Source organism: Palaemon carinicauda, unplaced genomic scaffold (genome assembly GCF_036898095.1).
Source record: "Palaemon carinicauda isolate YSFRI2023 unplaced genomic scaffold, ASM3689809v2 scaffold121, whole genome shotgun sequence".
Lineage (NCBI taxonomy): Eukaryota > Metazoa > Arthropoda > Malacostraca > Decapoda > Palaemonidae > Palaemon > Palaemon carinicauda.
Genome location: NW_027168716.1, coordinates 218,786 through 234,384, shown reverse-complemented (window position 1 = coordinate 234,384; position 15,599 = coordinate 218,786). Strand labels below are relative to the sequence as shown.

Genomic DNA, 15,599 nt, shown 5'->3' with positions numbered 1-15,599 from the left:
AATGTCCCAGATGCTGTCTCAACAGAGTTTTTGCATTCATTTTATTCATCTGGAAGCGATTTAAATATCCCATATGCTGTCTCAATAGAGTTTTTGCATCCATTTTATTCATCTGGAAGCGATATAAATGTCCCAGATGCTGTCTTAATAGAGTTTATGCATCAATGTTATTCATCTGGAAGCGATTTAAATGTCCCAGATGCTGTCTCAATAGAGTTTTTGCATTCATTTTATTCATCTGGAAGCGATTTAAATGTCCCTGATGCTGTCTCAATAGAGTTTTTGCATTCATTTTATTCATATGGAAGCGATTTAAATGTCCCAGATGCTGTCTCAACAGAGTTTTTGCATCCATTTTATTCATATGGAAGCGATTTAAATGTCCCAGATGCTGTCTCAATAGAGTTTTTGCATTCATTTTATTCATATGGAAGCGATTTAAATGTCCCAGATGCTGTCTCAATAGAGTTTTTGCATTAATTTTATTCATCTGGAAGCGATTTAAATGTCCCTGATGCTGTCTCAATAGAGTATTTGCATTCATTTTATTCATATGGAAGCGATTTAAATGTCCCAGATGCTGTCTCAACAGAGTTTTTGCATCCATTTTATTCATATGGAAGCGATTTAAATGTCCCTGATGCTGTCTCAACAGAGTTTTTGCATCCATTTTATTCATCTGGAAGCGATTTAAATGTCCCTGATGCTGTCTCAACAGAGTTTTTGCATTCATTTTATTCATATGGAAGCGATTTAAATGTCCCAGATGCTGTCTCAACAGAGTTTTTGCATCCATTTTATTCATATGGAAGCGATTTAAATGTCCCAGATGCTGTCTCAATAGTTTTTGCATCCATTTTATTCATCTGGAAGCGATTTAAATGTCCCTGATGCTGTCTCAACAGAGTTTTTGCATTCATTTTATTCATATGGAAGCGATTTAAATGTCCCAGATGCTGTCTCAACAGAGTTTTTGCATCCATTTTATTCATATGGAAGCGATTTAAATGTCCCAGATGCTGTCTCAACAGAGTTTTTGCATTCATTTTATTCATATGGAAGCGATTTAAATGTCCCAGATGCTGTCTCAACAGAGTTTTTGCATCCATTTTATTCATATGGAAGCGATTTAAATGTCCCAGATGCTGTCTCAACAGAGTTTTTGCATCCATTTTATTCATCTGGAAGCGATTTAAATGTCCCTGATGCTGTCTCAACAGAGTTTTTGCATTCATTTTATTCATATGGAAGCGATTTAAATGTCCCAGATGCTGTCTCAACAGAGTTTTTGCATCCATTTTATTCATATGGAAGCGATTTAAATGTCCCAGATGCTGTCTCAACAGAGTTTTTGCATTCATTTTATTCATATGGAAGCGATTTAAATGTCCCAGATGCTGTCTCAACAGAGTTTTTGCATCCATTTTATTCATATGGAAGCGATTTAAATGTCCCTGATGCTGTCTCAACAGAGTTTTTGCATCCATTTTATTCATCTGGAAGCGATTTAAATGTCCCTGATGCTGTCTCAACAGAGTTTTTGCATTCATTTTATTCATATGGAAGCGATTTAAATGTCCCAGATGCTGTCTCAACAGAGTTTTTGCATCCATTTTATTCATATGGAAGCGATTTAAATGTCCCAGATGCTGTCTCAATAGTTTTTGCATCCATTTTATTCATCTGGAAGCGATTTAAATGTCCCTGATGCTGTCTCAACAGAGTTTTTGCATTCATTTTATTCATATGGAAGCGATTTAAATGTCCCAGATGCTGTCTCAACAGAGTTTTTGCATCCATTTTATTCATATGGAAGCGATTTAAATGTCCCTGATGCTGTCTCAACAGAGTTTTTGCATTCATTTTATTCATATGGAAGCGATTTAAATGTCCCAGATGCTGTCTCAACAGAGTTTTTGCATCCATTTTATTCATATGGAAGCGATTTAAATGTCCCAGATGCTGTCTCAACAGAGTTTTTGCATTCATTTTATTCATATGGAAGCGATTTAAATGTCCCAGATGCTGTCTCAACAGAGTTTTTGCATCCATTTTATTCATCTGGAAGCGATTTAAATGTCCCTGATGCTGTCTCAACAGAGTTTTTGCATTCATTTTATTCATATGGAAGCGATTTAAATGTCCCAGATTCTGTCTCAACAGAGTTTTTGCATTCATTTTATTCATATGGAAGCGATTTAAATGTCCCAGATGCTGTCTCAACAGAGTTTTTGCATCCATTTTATTCATATGGAAGCGATTTAAATTTCCCAGATGCTGTCTCAACAGAGTTTTTGCATCCATTTTATTCATATGGAAGCGATTTAAATGTCCCAGATGCTGTCTCAATAGAGTTTTTGCATCCATTTTATTCATCTGGAAGCGATTTAAATGTCCCTGATGTTGTCTCAATAGAGTATTTGCATTCATTTTATTCATATGGAAGCGATTTAAATGTCCCAGATGCTGTCTCAACAGAGTTTTTGCATCCATTTTATTCATATGGAAGCGATTTAAATGTCCCAGATGTTGTCTCAATAGAGTTTTTGCATTCATTTTATTCATCTGGAAGCGATTTAAATGTCCCTGATGCTGTCTCAACAGAGTTTTTGCATTCATTTTATTCATATGGAAGCGATTTAAATGTCCCAGATGCTGTCTCAACAGAGTTTTTGCATCCATTTTATTCATATGGAAGCGATTTAAATGTCCCAGACGCTGTCTCAATAGAGTTTTTGCATTCTTTTTATTCATCTGGAATGGATTTAAATGTCCCAGATGTTGTCTCAATAGTTTTTTTGCATTCATTTTATTCATCTGGAAGGGATTTAAATGTCTCAGATGCTGTCTCAATAGAGTTTTTGCATCTATTTTATTCATCTGGAAGCGATTTAAATGTCCCAGATGCTGTCTCAATAGAGTTTTTGCATTCATTTTATTCAACTGGAAGCGATTTAAATGTCTCAGATGCTGTCTCAATAGAGGTTTAGCATTCATTTTATTCCTCTGGAAGCGATTTAAATGTCCCAGATGCTGTCTCAATAGAGTTTTTGCATTCATTTTATTCATCTGGACGGGATTTAAATGTCCCAGATGCTGTCTCAACAGAGTTTTTGCATTCATTTTATTCATCTGGAAGCGATTTAAATGTCCCATATGCTGTCTCAATAGAGTTTTTGCATCCATTTCATTCATCTAGAAGCGATTTAAATGTCCCAGATGCTGTCTCAATAGAGTTTTTGCATCCATTTTATTCATCTGGAAGCGATATAAATGTCCCAGATGCTGTCTTAATAGAGTTTATGCATCAAACCCTCGACTGGCAAACCCCAGGCAGAGACGTTACCCATCAGGCCACAAGAGCAGACTAACGGTAGAGCTATAAGGACTTATTTTATTTGGCAAGTCATCATTCAGCAGTGGTGGAGTTGCCAGGTAACCTTTTACAGCCATAACTGGAACCAGCTCTTTCTTTTTTGTCGTCTGCTCGTGGAAAATCAACATTAGGATTAAATGACTCGGATGTTTGCATCCGCGTAGGAATAAACACACAATTCTTTAGGCAGTAAGATCTTCCTTCATAATCCAAGTCTAACCCTTTCACCCCGAGGCTATTTGGAAATTTCCAACCCTTAACCCCAGGGGGTTATTTTTTTCCCAACACATTTCTTTTAAATTGCTCTAACAGCCTTAATTTTTGTCATAGAGAGGTCAGGTTGGTCTCATTCTCTTGGAAAATGCCTGAATTTTCTCAAAAAAATTATCAAAAATATGAAAAAAAAAATTTATAGCATTTATTTGCAAGGACGTACCGGTACGTCCATGGGGGTAAAGGGATGGCTTTTGTGAAACGTACCAGTAAGTCCTTTGGGGGTAAAAGGGTTATGACTGCAAATTGTCCTATGTTCAGAGGATGACTTCTGACTTTATGGATTGTTGTCAGTTTTTATATGTTCAGGATAATTCAGTAGTAATGGTAGCAATTAAATACAGTAGTGGGTTTTGGAAGATGGCTATGAATCCAGGGGTTGGTGGGGATGCAGGGAAAATTGGACAATCTTTGGTTGAATATAAAGTAGAATTGATGATGTTACGATAATGAAAGTTGTCACGGTTTAGGGAACCTCAAATTGCATTGTCTTAGATTCATTTCCTTGGAGGGACAAAATAAAACCCAGACATGTCTATTTTATTCTTCATATTTTCAGTATTTCAAGTTCCAGAAAAGAACAGATTCACTCCAATATCATCAATAATACGCACCTTCTCGGCAAGGATTTGTCCGTAGGTCGCTCGGGCCCTTCTCTAGCCAAGTCAACCTCCCTTAAACAGACGCATTCTAAAATCTCAACTACGGAATCCAGCCGTCTCAAATTGGGAAGAGAAAGGGCACCCAGGACTTGTGACATAGGGGCAGAGAAGCGGTCTCCCATTTCCATCTTAAATCGAAAGGTGAAGTGGAATGATTGCGAGCTGCTCTAGTCTAGGGTCAACGGGGCTGGTCTCTAACCGGAGAAGCAATGGACGCAGCGACATACGTTAGGCAAAGAGTTTCGTGCCTCGGCATACGCTGGACTGTATGGCTAACGCGTTTACAACATGTGCAAAGTTTAATTAACGTTTACTGATGGACGAGAGAAACCTATTCGTGACAAAGTCATATCTTTTCCACAAAACGAGAAATTCAATCATTTGCAGTGGCTACAGTAAAAAGTTAATATAACGTGGCTCTTACCGAATTCCGTATATGCTGACAAGCTGGAATAATCCAGGCTATACTATAATGTAGCACTGAGTAACAAGCACACGTCCCCTCCATTTTATAAAACATTAAGATCTATCTCCAACAACAGCCTGTAAAATTGAATCTTCCTTTCTAACATCACACAATGCAATACAGCTGCAGCGGAGAACGCTTCCACCGTTCCCCGAACCCTCGACGCAAACACGGAAAAATACAACGACACGATAGTACACAAAGACAAGAAACTGAAATGGGCGTCGAACCCTGGTGAACCTCCAAAAGGCAAAATGAAACGGAGGACCTTCTCGACACACTAGCCGAGGTCCCAATCCCTTCCCAGCTTTCACGGCATGTCTCCCACACCACCTACAATATGACAATCAGGATCAAAGACTCACTTACTGACTGCAGCACAGTACATGGTAAAAAAACATCTTCTACGTTCAATATATTCTACGATATATATATATATATAATATCTATATAGCCTAGCACTTTCATATCAGCTGACCAAGAAGCTATTTCAGAGCAAGATGCAACAAACATTAGGGGAGGAACAAAGTCAGCGAAATATAGGGTTATTTCGGAACCAGGCCCAAGTGATAGTCCACGTGGGACGAGAGCTCCGCCTCATCTAACCTGCACGTTATTTTCCCGTCTATTAAATAAAGTAGAGACTGGTATTAATGTTGCAAACAACTATAGTCAATTCTTTTTAGCGAGGCACATTTGCACCGACTGGCAGGGGTGCCCTTTTCGCACGGAATAGTTTCCTGATCGCTGGTTGGTTGGACCAGATCAGCAAACTTTTCGCAGCTGAAAAAAACACAGTTGCCAGTGGGTACCAATGCGCCTCATTGAAAAAAATTGAGTATAGTTTACAGAGGGACACGTTACAACTAGCAAAACATGCAAACAAACTTGAGAGAGAGTTCATATCATCTTGCTTCAAAATGTCTTCTTCGAGGCCATCAAAACAAGGTTATTATAAGAAATGGTTTTGACCAAGGAGAGACTTATTCTCGGGGAGGGGCTGCTGCTTGGTTTCCAAGGACTTCTAGGCTCTGTTCTAGCAAGTCAAGGCCTCGGAAGCAGCAGCAGCAGCCCCCCCCCCCCCCCCCCACAGCAACATGAAACCCCAAATGAATCCAATGAAAACTGAAATCTTTTCTCAAAGGCACATACAGTACAGTAATCTCTTTCTTCACATTGACAGACAACGAATTAAATCATAATACTTGAACAGGAGGAGAAGAGAGAAGAATACATGAATGGATATACTGGAAAATGGCTTTAACTATAAGATAAAGGAACTAATTGTCTGAAAAATATACATAAAAAAAAAACAGTACATCAATATTAACATTTAATCAAAGAATGTTATTTCACATTACTAATCCTAATTTATCCCACTAACCAATTAAGGCACCACTCAGCTGCGGTAGCGGAAACAGACAACGGAGCGAGGGACATCTAAATTGATAGCGGACAAGTCCTGAGAGAGAGAGAGAGAGAGAGAGAGAGAGAGAGAGAGAGAGAGAGAGAGAGAGAGAGAGAGAGAGAGAGAGAGAGAGAGAGAGTCATACCTACAATGCTACCTTGGCCAAACTGATTTAGATCAATTAGCGGACAAGTCCTGAGAGAGAGAGAGAGAGAGAGAGAGAGAGAGAGAGAGAGAGAGAGAGAGAGAGAGAGAGAGAGAGAGAGACATACCTACAATGCTACCTTGGCCAAACTGATTTAGATCAAATGCATCAACGACTCAACACAGAAAAAGCAGGACGTACGTTTTCAGATTCAAACGACGACAGAGATTCCCTCGACAGAAAGAATTCGAGAAACAGACATATCACTGGAGGCTTTTAAAGAATTCTAAATGTAAATATCAGCTAACATAATCAGAGGGAGGCAGGCTGGGATAGAAACTTTGCCATCCAAAGCTCGCTCGTACAAAACTAAATCACTCTTTGACGTCCGCATCGGCCTTTTTGACGTTCATCTTCTCCAAATCTTTGGCGACCGACTCGACGGCATTTTCTCCCGATGGAGTGGAGGAAGATGTCTCCTTGGCTTCCGCTGACACGTTCTTGGGTTCCTTCTTCTCCTCAGAATCTTCTTGACCCTTGACCTCGGCGACCGTGACGATTCCTCTCGCCTCGTCAAACTTCTCTTTGAAGAGGCTGGCATCTGTGATGGAGAGAAAAGAACAAGCCAAAACATAAGAGAGATTAACCTTTTCCTAGATTTCACAGTCAAAATATTTATGTTCCCTCCATAGGGACTTTTTATCTACAGATAATAATCTTTCTACCTATGGGTTCAATTGTCAATAGAATGTCCAATATATAGGGACTTTCAAGTCTACCATTAAGGGATCAAGCTTTTCCTAAAGCTTCGAATGCAAATGAGTAAGACCCAACCATATTAACAGTATAACCTCGCAATAAGGGACCACCCTGTTACTACAGACTTTGGCTATAACGGATTAAATTCATATAACCAGTTAGGTTCGGCTGCCAAAGGATAGGAATAAGTACTGTATAAAATACATACATACATATACCAAAGCACTTGCCCCAATTTTGGGGGGTAGCCGACATCAACAAATGAAACAAAAACAAAAGGGGACCTCTACTCTCTACGTTCCTCCCAGCCTAACAAGGGACTCAACCGAGTTCTTCGGCTGGTACTGCTAGGGTGCCACAGCCCCTTACCCTCCCACATTATCCACCACAGATGAAGCTTCATAATGCTGAATCCCCTACTGCTGCTGCTACCTCTGCAGTCATCTAAGGCATCATCGGAGGCAGCAGCAGCAGGGCCTACCGCAACTGCGTCACAATCGCTCGCCATTCATTCCTATTTCTAGCACGCTCTCTCCCCTCTCTCACATCTATCCTCCTATCACCCAGAGCTTCCTTCACTCCATCCATCCACCTAAACCTTGGCCTTCCTCTTGTATTTAGTTAGTTTTCAACACTATACAGTTACCTACAAAAATGAGACTTACTTTGTGCATTGGCAAATCTGACAGCAAACAATTCCTGCTTGGGTTCCTCGTCGGCGAAGTCGGCAGGGACCGACCAGACCCAGGCTCTGTCACTGCCGCAGTTTGGCTTAAGCTCCATGAAGGGGGTGATGTAGTGGTTGGCGCGGATTTTCAACGTCTTGTCCTGTCTCATCAGGACTCTGACCTGAGGGTGGAAGAAGATAATATATTCTATATGATTGCACGCGACCCGTCACAAACGATTGCTTAATATCTAAATGGATATGCATGCACGCAAGAAGAGATGGAAAGCCCCTGGATACGATAGAATAACTGCCGAGATGATACTGGCTGAAAATGAAACGTCTCTCGGACTACTTACAAGATTATTTGGTAGAATTTGGCATGAAGAGGCAAAACCTGAAGTGTGTTTGTGAAAAAAAAAGGAGACCTGAATGATTGCATTAATTACAGAGGCATTACACTTACGTCAGTTTAAAAAATATAGAGTATGTTTATTCTAAAGAGACTGGAGAAAAGGGTTGATGAAAAACTGAGAGACAAACAAGCAAGATTTAGTAAAGGTAGAAATTTCACTGACTACATTTTCATTTTGAGACGTACACCAATGCATAGAATATAAAAAAATCCACCTTTGATAGCATTTATGGACTATGATATCCCCCTCATACAAATCTGTGTTGTATCGTCACTTTATTTAAGGCAGAATCTATTGGGGGACAGGTGATGGGAGGGCATATTTTTAAAAAAATAGCTACAGGTTGGCCTCGTTATAAAGAATACAAATCACTTCCAAATATGACAAATTCGAAGATAATTTGTATTTTTCCTAACCATACAAACCTTAGCTATTTACAGAGGGTTTACCTTTTAGCGCAGCTGAAATGACGAGCCAATAGTTTTAACGAGGGTTAATTACCCCCGCGCTAGTTAGCGGGGGGTGGGGAAGGGTAGCTTGCTACCCCTCCCCCCTCCACACACCGGTGACTTGCTTCACTTCACTTAGAGGTAGGACTTGACTTGGGGGTCAGGGATGGCGGGCACATATGTGTAAATAGCTAAGGTTTGTATGGTTAGGAAAAATACAAATTATCTTCGAATTTGTCATTTTTTCCGTAACCGAAATACAAACCACGCTATTTACAGAGGGTGACTTACCCTTCAGGAAGGGTGGAAAGTCCCCAGCCTTACTGACTTCGGCTTGCCCGGGGGCTCGATCCCTCAGTGAGCAGCACTAGAGAGAGGGAGCCCCTGTACCTCACAAGTTCCTAGCATCGCTAGGAACAAGTGCCTACATAAGCAGTGTGAGGAGGAGAGTGTGACTCGTCCTATGAAGTTGACCTTGAGACCTTCAGATAGGAATTCTAGGATAGGACGTTCCCCATACCACCTCGTCAGGGTATGGGAGACGCAACAGTATTAAGCTTAATACTAGGAGCACAAAGAAGCATGGGTTACCTGCAGAGGTCGAGGTCAGCTATGCGAGGACCAGGATGCTGCTTCCCCAAGAGAGGGGAGAATGAAGAAAGAAGTAAGGGTCAGACATACTCTTTCATTCACGTAGACTAAGACCGGGTAACAACGCCCTCAACCTACTGCTACTTGTCCAAAAAGGAGCCTGAGGTTAGACCAGCTGTTGTGCAGCCACCACAGGGCCGATAGAAAACGTATCGAGGCTCCTGTGGGTCACGTCTTGCAGGTAGTGGGCTGTGAAGGTCGTTTGACGCTTCCAGACCCCAGCTTGAAGTACCTGCGTCACAGAGAAGTTTCTCTTGAAGGCCAGGGATGTAGCAATACCCGACATCGTGGGCCCGAGGGCGACGTGACGGAGGAGGGTCAGGATTCAGGGCATGGTGGATAACCCTTCGAATCCAAGCCGAGATGGTGTTCCTGGTGACCCTCCTCTTAGTCCTGCCTGTGCTCACAAACAAAGCTCGCACATGAGGACGGACTGCAGCCTTTCTCTTTAAGTAGTGCCTCAGACACCTCACTGGACATAGTAGCAGTTGGTCTGGGTCGCTTGTTACAGAACGGAGACTCTCGATCCTGAAAGAGTCGAACCGAGGATCCGGCACTGCAGGATTCTGAGTCTTGGCAACAAAGTCAGGGACGAACCTGAACGTTACCTCCCCCCATCCCCTTGAATGGGCGATGTCGTACGAGAGACCATGAAGTTCACTAACTCGCTTGGCCGAAGCCAAGGCGAGTAGGAAGGCCGTCTTCCAAGACAGGTGGCGATCGGAGGCCTGGCGTAACGGCTCGAGGGGAGGTCTCTTAAGAGACCTGAGGACTCGAACCACATTCCAAGGAGGGGGTCTCACTTCCGACTGGGGGCAGGTAAGCTCATAGCTACGTATGAGTAAAGAGAGTTCTAGCAATGAAAGAAATATCTACGCCCTTCAATCTGAAGGCCAAGCTTAAGGCTGAGCGATAGCCTTTCACTGCCGAGACAGAAAGGCGCATTTCTTCTCGCAGATACACGAGGAAGTCCGCTATTGCTGGAATAGTGGCATCGAGTGGAGAGATACCCCTTCCACGACACCAACCACAAAAGACTCTCCACTTTGCTTGGTAGACTCCATCAGAGGACCTTCGCAGGTGCCGAGACATTCTCTCCGCAACCTGTTGCGAAAAGCCTCTCTCCGCGAGGAGACGCTGGATAGTCTCCAGGCGTGAAGCCGAAGCGAGGCTACGGCCCTGTGAGGGACGCCGGAGTGGGGTTGTCTGAGAAGCTCGTGTCGTGGAGGAAGTTCCCTAGGGAGCTCCGTCAGGAGTTGCAGAAGGTCTGGAAACCATTCCGCGTGATGCCATAGCGGAGTTACCAGAGTCATCGAACAGTTGACCGATAGTCTGGTCCTGTTGAGCACCCTTCTCATCAGACAGAACGGTGGGAAGGCGTACACGTCGATGTTGTCCCACCGTTGCTGGAAAGCATCTTGCCAGAGTGCCTTGGGGTCCGGGACTGGGGATCAGTACAGGGGCAGCTTGAAGTTCAAGGCTGTCGCGAACAAGTCCACAGTCGGGGAACCCCACAAAGTCAGGACTTTGTTGGCTATCTGAGGATCCAAAGACCACTCGGTACTCACTATCTGCGAAGCCCTGCTCAGACTGTCGGCGAGCACATTCCTCTTGCCAGGAATGAAGCGAGCTGATAGTGTTATCGAGTGGGTTTCGGTCCACCTCAGAGTCTCTACTGCAAGATGGGATAGCTGTTGCGAAAAAGTACCTCCCTGCTTGTTGATATAAGCCACTACCGTGGTGTTGTCACTCATCACCACCACGGAGTGACCCGCCAGGGACCGTTGGAACTGCTGAAGAGCCAGAAAGACGGCCTTCAATTCTAGCAGGTTGATGTGTAGGCACTTTTCTGATTCTGACCAAAGGCCTAAGGCCCTCTGGTTCAGAACGTGCGCCCCCCACCCTTCTTTTTACGCGTCCGAAAACAGAGTCAATTCCGGGGGGAGGACGAGAAGACTCACTCCCTTCCGCAGGTTCTCGTCGGCCAACCACCACCGCAAGTCCGTCTGTTCCAGAGACCCCATTGGGATCAGAATGTCCGGGGAATCGGATCCTTGATTCCACCGGGACTTGAGCCGCCATTGAAGGGATCTCCTCCTGAGGCGGCTGTTTGGAACCAGACGGGCCAGGGAGGATAGGTGGCCTAAGAGACGCAACCACGATTGGGCGGGGAGTTCTTTTCGCCTGAGGAAGGGTTCCGCCACCCTCTTCAGTCTTGCTATCCCGTCGTCTGATGGAAAGGCTTTGTGGAGATTGGTGTCTATTAGCATGCCTAGATAAACCAGTCGTTGGGACGGCTGCAGAGAGGACTTCTCGAGGTTTACCACGATCCCCAGATCCTGGCAAAGATCCAGAAGTCTGTCTCGGTGCCGAAGAAGGGTCGACTCCGAGTCTGCTAGGATCAGCCAATCGTCCAGGTAACGAAGGAGACGAATTCCGTTCCTGTGCGCCCAAGATGAAATCAGGGTGAACACTCTGGTGAACACCTGAGGAGCTGTGGAGAGACCGAAACACAGCACCTTGAACTGGTAGATCTTGTTGTCTAGGCAAAATCTCAGGTACTTCCTGGAAGACGGATGGATTGGGATCTGGAAGTACACGTCCTTTAGATCCAGTGTGCACATGAAGTCTTGTGGTCTGACCGTGTCTGCTGTCTCCATGCTGAACCGGGTTTGTTTGACAAACCTGTTCAGAGCTGAGAGATCGATGACGGGTCTCCAGCCTCCAGTAGCCTTCTCTACAAGAAAGAGTCGACTGAAGAAGCCTGGGGAGCCGTCCACGACCTCCTGGAGAGCACCCTTCTCGAGCATGGTCTCGACTTCGGCCTGAAGGGCCAGCCCCTTTGCCGATCCCGTGGCATAGGAGCTCAACGACACTGGATTCGCTGTCAGGGGAGGTTGAGATGTTGTGAACGGGACGCGATAGCCTTGGCCGATCACTGAGACCGTCCAAGCATCGGCCCCGTGTTGCTGCCACCTGCGGACGCAACGCTGAAGGCATCCCCCCACAGGTGGACATGCAGGGGGACTGCCACCCCTAGGGCTTGCGGCCACGGCCGCCACCCCTAGGAGTCTTGCCTCCCCTGGAGGACTTACCGCCCCTCTTGACCTTGGCTGGAAAGGGCTGGGGCTTAGACACCACCTTCTTAGCTGCCGGTGCCTGTTTGGGAGCCTTACAAGGCTGTTGCTGCTGTTGTGGCGGGGCTGGGGGCTTATAGGGCCGAGTTGTAAGGGCCCTATGGAGGAGGGAGTCCGTGCTGGATTTTCTCCACCTCTCAGCCGTTCGCTCCATGTCTTGAGGCTCAAACAGGTTCTCCCCCAGAAGGGAAGCATGTCGGAGCCTACACACATCCACGGCGGGGACCTTCGGATGAAATCTCTCGGACACAGCATCGCGACGCTTCAACAATGAGTTGGCCCACAGGGTAGTAACCTGGTGCGCCAAAAACTCGATGGAGCGGATGCCCGAGAGCAAGAAGGTCTCTAGGGCCTTCCTATTGGTCTCCTTGGACAAGTCCTCCGATCGCAATAGGATGCCCAGAGATCCTAGCCAAAAGTCCAGCCACGAAGTGGCCTGCATGTCACACTTAGCGACCTTCTCGTGGCTAAGGATCTCTGCCGCCGAGAACGACACCTGCCGGGCAGAGAGTTTCTCCAAGGGAACTCCCTTCGCCAGCTCCTCCACAGAGTGATGGAGAGGAAGAGCGAGGTTGTGCTCACCCAGGATCTCGAAATACCTCCTCTGCTGAAGACGAGGAGGAGGGATGAGCTTGTTCCCGGCAGTGGAACGACTGGAGGAGGCAAGAAGTGCGAGCTGAGCGTTGGCCCTAGCCCTGGCACTCTTCAGCCCCCGAGACCAGGGCAGAGCCGCACTGGTCTTAGGGGCCTTCCGAACGTCAAACACTTCATCCAAAATCGTGTCTTTGCCTTCACGGGGGGCGATGACTGGATCCATAAGCCCGTTAAGTTGCCTTATCAGGCTTAGGACCTGCCAGAAGGCATATTCGGATTCTTGCTGTTCTCCTCCCTGAGGGCTGGCAGCTAAGTCTCCTGCCCCAGGGATCTCTTCCTGGGGTGACACGTGGACATTCCCCTGGGTAGTCGTGGGTTCCTGATGAATCCTTGCAGAGGATTTAGGGACGGTCTTGGAGTCCTTGGATTCCCTCCTGGGAGGGATACAGGATCCCAACAACGAGGTTTGAGGGGCCCCTTCCTCACGAGATGATTCTCCTGCATGAAGCGAAGTCTCCCCCCCTGGTGCCGAGGAGAAGACTACCGCCCCACTGGACTCACCTGAGGAGGGAAAGGCCTCGTCCACGGGAGAAGGAGAGAGCACTCGTGCAGGAGAAGGGACCTTCGCGACCGACCTCTTGGGAACCAACTTCGCCCTGGGGGAAGTCACCACGAAGTCCACTCATCTCTTTCTCTTCAGCGTAGGAGAGACAGCCGTTGGTTTGTTACCCTGGCCGGCGAGTGCTGGTTTCATAACCCTCACTAACGCTCGTGCCAGAGGACCAAACCAAGTCTGTTGCTCCAAGGACACAGAGTCCGAAATCCTCGCTAAAGGGAAAGGGATCGGGCGATCCTTTGGAGTGGACACCACAGTACCTGCCTGAAAAGAAGGTGGGGAAGAATGGTGTACTAACCTCTCCTCGTCCTGCACTACCAACCTGTGTTTGGGTGGAGGTGATCCCGAGTGCCGTCTAGGAGCACGCGTTCCTGCTGCTACCACCGGCTGCGGAATTCGCCGCGAACAATGGTCGCGCGAGGGCGAATGGTCGCGCGAGGGCGAATGGTCGCGCAGGTGGATGATCGCACAGGTGAGCGGTCGCGCGGGCACGCGGGCGAGTGGTCACGCGGGCGAGTGGTCGCGCGGGCGCGCAGGTGATTGGGCGCGAGGGTGGGCAGGTAAATGAACGCGTGTCCGAGGCGACGAACGCAAGCGTTGGCGCGACGGCGAGGAAACGCGCTGCCGCGAGGGTGAGGAAGACCGCTGACGATGTAGATCCACAGGCGATCGATGATAAGCTGGCGAGTGCAGTCGCTCAGGTTGGCGATGGCGCGATGTGGCATGTCGACGCGTTGGCGAGCAGCATGCGAAGGTGAATGACCGCTCAATGGCAAGCGATGGCGAGCAGCATGCGCAGGTGAATGACCGCGTGAAGGGGTGCGATGGTGATCAGCATGCGCAGGAGGGCGATCGTGCAATGGCGAGCGATGGCGAGCAGCATGCGCAGGAGGGCGATCGCGTGATGGCGAGCGATGGTGATCAGCATGCGCAGGTGGGCGATCGCGAGATGGGGAGCGATGGCGAGCAGCATGCGCAGGAGGGCGATCGCGTGATGGCGAGCTAGAAGCTGGCGAACCATGTTCCTTCAGGAGCGTTGGAGAACGTTGGCGCGCCGGCTGTCGCTGTTGAATAGGCGATACTAAGATCGCCTGTGCGCGCTGGCAAGCAGGTGAACGCTGGCGAGGAGGTAATCGCTGGCGCGTAGGTGATCACTGGCGAGCAGAAGGTCGACGCGTGTCATGTGAAATGACAGGTGGCGCGACAGGTGGCGCGGCAGGTGGCGCGGCAGGTGGTGCGGCGCGTTCACGAGCAGGAACTGGAAGATCGCTGGCGCGTTGGCGAACATGTGTTTTTGACACACACGCAGCACGATGTTGCGTAGCCACAGGACCAGGCAGATGGTGAGCAGGGAGCTCAGCAGGAACTATAGGGTGGTCAGAGACCGCAGGGCGATGGTCCTCAAATGAGCGCTGACGCTCAGAAGAGAGCTGACGAGCAGGAGAGCGCTGGCGAGGAGGTCGAACATCAGGAGAGAGCAGACGAGCAGGTGAGAGTCTTGACGAGCAGGAGAGCGCTGAAGATCAGGAGAGCGCCTGTGCGCTAGCACTGCTCGAGTAAGGGAAGGATCCCTTAGCCCCGAAGGGGCCTAAGGGACCGTTGCCCATCGGGTGACGAGTTCTCCAGAAGGCGAAGGTCTGGCAGGAGATGGTGAACGGTCTGCAGAGAGGTTCAAGGAAGGCGGAGCTGTAGGTTGAGGCTGACGAGGAGTCCCCCCCCCCCGGAGGATGAAGACCCAAAAAGGACGGTGAGCCTTACGGCGGAGGCGGCCTCGGGGAAGATCGTCGGGACCATCGGTCCTCCGAAGGGGAATCTCCGTCAAAGCACTTCCCTCAGAAGGAAGCTGAGCAGCAGCAGAGACCGAAGGACTCACCTCCCCCTTCGAAGGATGTACGGAAGGGGGAGGAGAGCCTTCAGCACCATCATTAGCAACAGCACCTGCGGCAGATTGCCCAGCCACGTCAGAGGCCTGTCACCACG

At 47.4% G+C, this 15,599-nt stretch overlaps 1 protein-coding gene across 2 annotated transcripts in view; it reads right to left on the bottom strand.

Moving 5' to 3' along the window:
* Nucleotides 1–4,183: 4,183 nt before the first annotated feature.
* The window catches only part of LOC137635413 (ran-specific GTPase-activating protein-like), a 32,405-nt gene continuing 20,989 nt past the window's right edge, over nt 4,184–15,599 (bottom strand). For both annotated transcript variants that reach the window (XM_068367888.1, XM_068367889.1), the window contains exons 4-5: nt 7,755–7,938; nt 4,184–6,931 (exon numbers count right to left, since the gene is read on the bottom strand). In XM_068367888.1, coding sequence (XP_068223989.1) covers nt 6,705–6,931; nt 7,755–7,938 — 411 coding nt within the window. In that variant the 3' untranslated portion in view covers nt 4,184–6,704. The remainder of the gene's footprint in view (nt 6,932–7,754; nt 7,939–15,599) is intronic.